The following is a 7,435-nucleotide window of genomic DNA, read 5'->3' as shown; positions in this document are numbered from 1 at the left end:
GCACTTTGGTCATGTGCCTTTTCAGAGTCTCAGGAGTTCTGAAACCCAGTTTTGGATTTGCAGTGACACATCCTTCATGAGAGCACCAGCACTCAAACAGACCATCTGAGTTCTTATGGGCAGTGATCATCTGACTGGTGGCTTTGTAGACAAATTCTTCAGTATCAGAGGTACATGACTTTCTATGAGTGCTGAGATCCCTTCTACTGAAGGTCTGAGAACAGTTGGGACATGGGGGCATGATGATGGTGGTGGTGAAAGGAAGAAGTCAGAAAGACACAGCCACCTGACTGTTGAGTGAATTCAAACTCAGCCCCAAATATTCAGACTCAGTGGATTACAAAGCATGTTTGCCACGCACAAACTCAGACTCAGTGAGACTGCAAAGCATCCTCCTCAGATATTTCAGACTTGATGTGCATGTCACCATTGTTGAGGTCTGCTGTGCGTGTAATGGCATGCTTGCTGCCAATGAGGAGCTTTTTTGGAGCTGGTGACTGGATCTGGGCATTTCAGGATGCGCGTATCTTGATGGATGGATTTTTGTTTGTGGGATGGCTGGATCGAGGCATTTCAGCATACATGTATCTTGACGTTTGCATTTTCTTACGTGCTGGACTTGTGATCTTTGGCACTTTTCTCGGTTTGTTTGAGAGGCGCGCCCCCACTCCTACGGACGATGACTTTCCTTAGCGATCGTTCGCATGCGGTCCAATAAATAAATCGAGATTGCGCAAGCGACTGGCTACGACAGTGTTCATCAGGCAGCATACGCGTATACTAATGTGGTCCGGCCCTATCTATCATACAATGAACTGCTCTCGAAGGTGCTGGTGGTCTAGCTAATCAGTTGGTGACGTCCATCTCTGCCTCCTCTGCGGATCCTGTGGCCTCTGCATCTGGCGCGGATTCTGAAGACTCTGCCTCTGTTGCAGATTCCGTGGCATCTCCCTTTGGCGCGGATCCTGAAGACTCTGCCTCTGTTGCAGATTCTGTGGCATCTCCCTTTGGCATGGATCCTGTAGCCTCTTCCTCTGGTGCGGATCCTGAAGACTCTGCCTCTGTCGCAGATCCTGTGGTGTCTCCCTTTGGCGCGGATCCTGTGGCCTCTTCCTCCTGTGCGGATCCCGAAGACTCTGCCTCTGGCGCGGATTCTGAAGCTTCTCCCCCTGATGCAGATCCTGAGGTCTCTGGTTCTTGCGCAGACCCTGAAGCTTCTGCTGCTGCATCAGCCATTTCTTGGTCTTCATCTCCCGCCTCGTTGGTTTCATAACCGCGGATTACGTTGTCTGCCAAACTTTGGATCTGGCTTTCGGGGAGGATGCGTTTCGCTGTCAGCCATGATTCTGAGAAGATGCTTGCGAATGGCATAGGACATCTTCGGAAATGATGTGATGAGGTCTTGTATGGCTGGAGGGTACTTTGCAGGATCGAGCACATTGCTATTGTTGCCGAGTTGGCGACCCAGCCGCTTCCAGTTGCTGAGGGTTGGCCTGTAGATGGAGGGGTCTGATGGGTGGTGTTAGATGGTGGAAGAGTCGATGGGAACGATGCTCACCAAGGTCAGAGTCTGGATTGGGTGCGTCTGTGCTGAGGCGCTGTCTCTTGCGGCTTGAGCTGCTGTCCTCTTCTGAAGATGCTTCTGGTGTGCGCTTTCTGGAACCAGGATTGGAACCGCCCGAGGAATCTGATGAATGTTTGAATTTAGCATACGCGCGCGCTGATGTCTGGTTTGAGACTTGCCTATGAGGGGGTTGGATGCTCCTTCTGATGAAGAATTAGCGTCAGCTTCGGAGTGGATTCTGGTTCGTGAAAATTACACTCACTGGCGATGGCACCTGATCTGGCTTGTTGGAGGGCTTTGGCGGCGGGGCGCATGGTCTCATCTTCGGAATTAAGATTCACCGCACTGGGGGCCTTGAGACGACGCTGGGTTTCCTCCTCTTCATCGGAGGGAAGCTGAGTGTTGTTTTCGAATGCAGCGGACAGAGCCTTTGACAGGTCTGAGGAGTCTTTTGAAGGGGATGGTGCGGACTCCGATGATGGACGCTTCGAGCGTTTGAACTTTAAGGCGCCGAGGATGCTGCTGCCGCTCGGTTTGGAAGGCATCTCCTGCTCATCGCTGGAGGACAGTATTATGGGCTCATCCATTGCTTTCCTCTTGCCTTTATCCGCATTTGAGGTGTCAGAACCTGCAGGGAGCGGTCAGTCTGTGTTAGCATACGCGTATGCTAGCGTGTCATGGAGTTGGAGTGGACTGACTGGGAGCGGGAGGGAAGTCCGCCTCCATGTCTTCAGATGCGGGCGCTTTGCTGCTGGAGAGCTTCGACTTCGACTTTGGCTTTGGCTTTGGCTTTGGCTTTGGCTTTGGCTTTGGCTTTGGCTTTGGCTTGGGCTGGGGCTGGGGCTGGGGCTGGGGCTTGGGCTTTGGCGGCGCCTGCTTCGTTTTGACAGGAGCTGAGTTCCTTGCGTTAGCGCGCGCGTATACTGAGCACAGGAGAATGAATGACTTGCCTGGAGCGGTTTCTTCCTCAGAATCGGATTCTGATTCAGCACCCTCTCTAGGAGGGGGCCTGTAGGCCTTTTCTGCCTTCCTCTGCAAGACCCCTAGACGTCTGTTCAACTTCTCGTTGGCTTTCTGCGCTTTGATCCTGGCCTGTTCGGTGTAGATAGAGGTGCTGGTTGAATGATATGAGACAGGGGCTTTGGCCAGATTCTCGTCCGTCTGAGGGGACCAGTGTTTCTCGATCTGCACCTCTGTCGCGCATTGGATGAGGCTGAGGTCCTGGCCATAACCGATCTTCTCAACGATCGCCTTTCTGGCTTCCATGCTCAGACGGCCTCTGAGATCCGCCTTCGGATCTTTCATCCTGATCTCCTCTTTTTCTCCAGAGCATGCGATGGCCTATGGGTTGAGAATTAGCATGCGCGTATGCTAGAGAAGAAAGGAACCGCTTGCCTCCATCAGCACCAACAGAGCTTCCTTCACCTCTGGAATCACCACCTTGTTCTTTCCGATCATGATGCTGCCCAGACCGGTGGACGTGGCCAGCTCGATGATTTTTTGCATGTGCTGGTTGTTGCGTTCTCCCAATTCCGGGGCAGCTAAAGCGCGTGCGGATGAGACGGCGGTGGTTTCTGCATCGTTTATTACAGGTTGGATTGATGGAACGATGACCGCTGCGCTGCGAGGGACGTTGGGCTGGCTATTTATGTCGTCGAAGAAGGGAAACGCTTCCAGTTCATGGCCGTGACTGTTGGCGATGGCGATCAGAGCCTTGGCGATTTTTTCGCGAAGATCCCAGTTGGATCTGATGGAGAGGATCTTCTTGCGCGGAGTGATCAGGTCGTTCTGATACAAAGCGTAGTAGAAGAGGATCTTCGTCAGCTTCTTTTTCTTGGCGATGTGCCACCAAGGATAGGCTGTGGAGCGAAAGACATAATAGACGGCTCTGAAGGAGGCGATCATCGAAGGAGTTGGCAGGGCATTGGTGCATTCATTCCAAATCCTATCGCTGGCTCCAGGAAGGAGTATCGAACCCTGAGACCAGTTTGGAGTTGCCTCCAACTCCAGGGCCCAAGCATAGAAAAACTTGTGCAGGATGACCCAGGCCGTGGGATCGAAGGTTTCTTGGTAGGTGGCAGCCATGTTCTTCTCTATGTCCTTGGGGATGAATTTGCCCATGGCAACCCTGTAAGTAGGAGCGTGGACTCTGCGTGCGGTCATGATAACGGACACCAGCTGGGTCGCGATGCTTCAGTCTGCGAAGCTCAGAGGAGTGGATGGAGATGGTCTCACCGAGTTCAAAGCGCTCTCTCTGTCCGCAGGGTCCTCAATGCCAAAGCGCACCTCGAACATGACGAGCAAGGCTTCCCAGATGCAGTACCAGGGGCGGCCCTTGCGAACGTTGGCTTTGGTCACGGGAAATGCAGAGAGAGGATCAATGGAAGATACCAACTGGGGCGGTCGCATCAGATTTTAGCATACGCGTATGATGATTCTGCTCACATCTTTCAAAACGACATAAAGGTCTACGTCTGACCCTTTTTTGATGTATTTTGTGAGACTGGTGGAATTCCACACCATCATGTAGGCGATGATGGCTGGGGGAGTGAGCATTGGGAGGAGGGTGCCGTGGTTCAGCTCTTCTTGCTCGTGCGGATTGAAGCCGGCGTGTATCCAATCGAGTTTCGTCAGAGTGTTCCTCAGAATCTTGGTCTCCGGGTCATCCTCTTTGCAATGGGGGAGGATGTTGACTTCGATGATCTGGGTGAGCTGTTCGGACAGCTCCTGATAGAAGGCATCATAAGCGTGCTGGTATCGACGTCTGTCATCTGTTTCGACGGAGCCGAAGAGAGTGACGGCATCGGAGAGGTGTTTTGTGAACGCATCCGACAGCGTCCTCATGATGGTCGCATCGATCAAGCTCAGCATTGGACTTCTGTCCTTCTCCAGGATCTTTTGCAGGAACAATTTGCGATACTTCTCCAAGATGCTGGATCGCTCTTTGGCATCCGCGTCCTTCCAAGACTTGTTGCAGTGCTTGCCAGCGGCGTGATTCAAGGAAGCAAAGGTCATCGGCGTAAAGAGGAATTTGAGTTTGGACAGCATGGGCCTCAGGGTGGCGATGTGGAACTGACAAGGCATTATTAGCATACGCGTATTCTAAGTTGGTGGCTGCATGCTCACCCCCGTGAGACAGGGATTCCAGTTTGCATAGAGCAGGGATATGTTTATGGACGTCTCCTTCTCGAATGGCTCGATGGCATACAAGTCCTTCAAGAAATTAAAGAGGGCCTTGTGCTTCACCGCCCATGTCGTGCGGACGCCACTGCTCTCTCTCGAGTCCATCCACTGCTGCGTGGCATCCGCCAAGAAAGCCTCATTTTTGTCGGACTGCTCTCCACGTCCCAAACGAAGGACGTTTTTCAGCTTGTCCGTGTCGGTATCGTCCTTGAAGGGCAAGGACACGTTGCCCGTGAGCTCGTGCAGCATGAGAAGCTTGTTGGGGGACCTTTCGATGGCGTCTAGATGGGATGGTTAGCATACGCGTATGATGAACATGAGAGTCGGTGCGTTGGCTCACCGATGTCAAAAAAGCGGGCCGCCCACACCGCCTTTGGTTCCAAGACTCGTTTGGCGTCAGCGACCTTTCGTTCGCCGATGCTCCTGTCATGGGTGTTCTTCGCTCTGTCCGCCTCCTCCACTCCCTTGTTGTAATTGAAAAATTCCTCTAAGAAGTGCTCCGCGATGAATTGGCATCTGTGAGAGCCATTGAACAAGACCATCTGGGCTCCTGGACGTCTGGCCGCATCCGTCCATTCGATGAAGTTGTCATATTGGCCGGGTTTCATCTTCTGCAGGCCTCCCTTGACGTGCTCCGGTTTGACGCCTATGAAGATGGCGTTGGACTGCTGGCGGTTGAGAAGCCCTGATGCTTGCTGCTTCTCATCAATCTTCTTGATGATGGCGCTGTTTATTGGTCTACAGTTGTATAGCTGGCGGATCATCTCTGGACCTTGACCCAGGTCGTTCTTGGTTCCTCCGACATGAAGGAGGGCGTAGCCTAGCTCCGCTTTGAGCAGACCATCCAGGATCTCCTGAGTCTGGAATGTGCGCTGCTCTCCGTCTGCCTTCTGCAAGCAAGTCTGTTAGCATGCGCGTATGCTAATCGTCTGACGACAACCGGACTATCACCTTCTTAGAAATCCGCTTCTTCTGCAAAGAGATGTCAGATGGTGCTGCGATGCGCAATTTTAGCAGATGATGGCTGCTGACCTTCTGCTTCTTGGCCTTCTGCTTCCCTTTCCCTGCTGGAGTGGGGGCGTCTTCCTGGATCGGATGATGGTTGAGATCAATGGCTGTTTTAGCATACACGTATGCTAGCTCACCTCTTCCTGATTCTCCTCCTGATTCTCCTCCTCATCCTCCTGATCTCCTCCTTCATCCTCCACCTGATCATCCTCTTCCTCCTGCTCATCCGCTTCTTCTTCTCCCGTGTTCTGAATCGAACGATGAATGTCGACTCCATGATGGATTCAGCATACGCGCATGCTGACTGACCTGGTTCATCTCTACATCCTCCAACTCTCCATCTCCATCTCCATCTTCCTCTTCCTCTTCCTCTTCCTGGTCATTCTGCACGGTGATCTTTTAGTTATGCGATGCTTGCTAGCATACGCGTATGCTGACTGACCTCTTTGGCATTGGACCTCTGTTGGAGCGATTGATGGTCAGTGAACTGAATTGAATCAGCAGAGGTGTCTGTCACTTGCCTCTTTGCTGACAGATGCACTGCCTGGCGCCTTCAAAAAAGAAGCGTATCAGACACGAGCGAAAAGATCAGCGTGCGCCTGTACTGATTTACCTTGGTGCGGAGCTGTAGGGAGGAGACGTCAGTGCTGGTGAGATGCTGGCATGCACATATGCTGATTTACCTTTGTGTTGCTTGTCTTGAGACGGAGAAACAAAGAGAGAAGATGTTAGCGCTGGTGGTGATGCTAGCATGCATGTATGCTAATTTACCTCAATATAATCCTGGATAGATGGAGAGAGGGAGTGTCAGCACTGGTGCTAGCATACATGTATGCTAATTTACCTTTATGGGGACCTAGATACATGGAGAGAGCAAGTGTGAGCACTGGTGCTAGCATACATGTATGCTAATTTACCTTGTCAGGCACCTAGATAGAAGGGGAGAGGAAGTTAGCACTGGTGCTGGTGCTAGCATACATGTATGCTAATTTACCTGGTCAGGCACCTAGATAGATGGGGAGAGGAGGTGTCAGCACTGGTGCTAGCATACATGTATGTTGATTTACTTTAATCAAAAACTAGATGGATGGGGAGAGAATGTTTTAGCACTGGTGCTGGTGCTAGCATACATGTATGCTAGTTTACCTTGTCAGGCACCTAGATAGAAGGGGAGAGGAAGTTTAGCACTGGTGCTGGTGCTAGCATACATGTATGCTAATTTACCTTATTGGATTTCTAAAGAAATCAAAGAAATTAATATTTAATTGGATTTAAATATTGATTTCTCACCTTATTTGTCACTGTTGTGACCTTAGGTTTGGTAGACATTGTGAAGCTTAGTGTAGTCTGTGTTGTAGAGAGAGATGGTGGTGGTATGAGTTCAAGAAGGGTAAAATTAAAAGCTGACTTTGTTTGTATATATACTTTGGTGGGATAAATATTCACAAACAGATGAATAATCATGGTGGATATTCTTATTTCTCAATTACATAAGCGGACACACTTTAAGCCTGCCACGCTGAAAGAGAAGTCCTTCTGTCATTTTGCATACGCGTATACTAGCGAGCTGTGCCGTTTCTCTATCGCCCGCTGAAAGATTAGCTTCGCTGTGTTTTGGGCGATGGCTCATGCCTCAGAGGGGATGTTCTCACGCTTTCTTGGATGTCCCTTGCCTGTTTT

The 7,435-nt window shown here is 51.1% G+C and overlaps 1 protein-coding gene across 1 annotated transcript; it reads right to left on the bottom strand.

Annotated features, from left to right (window-relative positions):
* Positions 1-846: 846 nt before the first annotated feature.
* DFJ58DRAFT_737769 (uncharacterized protein) lies at positions 847-7,084 on the bottom strand (the record flags this gene model as incomplete). The annotated part of the gene is made up of 27 exons (XM_041386961.1): positions 847-1,378; positions 1,422-1,509; positions 1,559-1,687; positions 1,714-1,767; positions 1,827-2,192; positions 2,263-2,905; positions 2,972-3,742; positions 3,800-3,958; positions 4,010-4,636; positions 4,691-5,028; positions 5,088-5,637; positions 5,699-5,719; positions 5,780-5,833; positions 5,893-6,003; positions 6,065-6,139; positions 6,198-6,242; positions 6,289-6,306; positions 6,369-6,380; positions 6,439-6,453; positions 6,527-6,538; positions 6,600-6,611; positions 6,673-6,684; positions 6,750-6,761; positions 6,823-6,834; positions 6,902-6,913; positions 6,980-6,991; positions 7,046-7,084. 27 exons carry the CDS (start codon positions 7,082-7,084, stop codon positions 847-849), a joined length of 4,731 nt encoding a protein of 1,576 aa, XP_041235003.1.
* Between the last annotated feature and the right edge of the window lie 351 nt (positions 7,085-7,435).

This window comes from Suillus subalutaceus (assembly GCF_016647625.1).
Source record: "Suillus subalutaceus strain FC151 chromosome Unknown DFJ58scaffold_398, whole genome shotgun sequence".
Lineage (NCBI taxonomy): Eukaryota > Fungi > Basidiomycota > Agaricomycetes > Boletales > Suillaceae > Suillus > Suillus subalutaceus.
The sequence above is the reverse complement of the archived record's forward strand: the minus strand, read 5'-3'. Positions and strand labels throughout refer to the sequence as shown.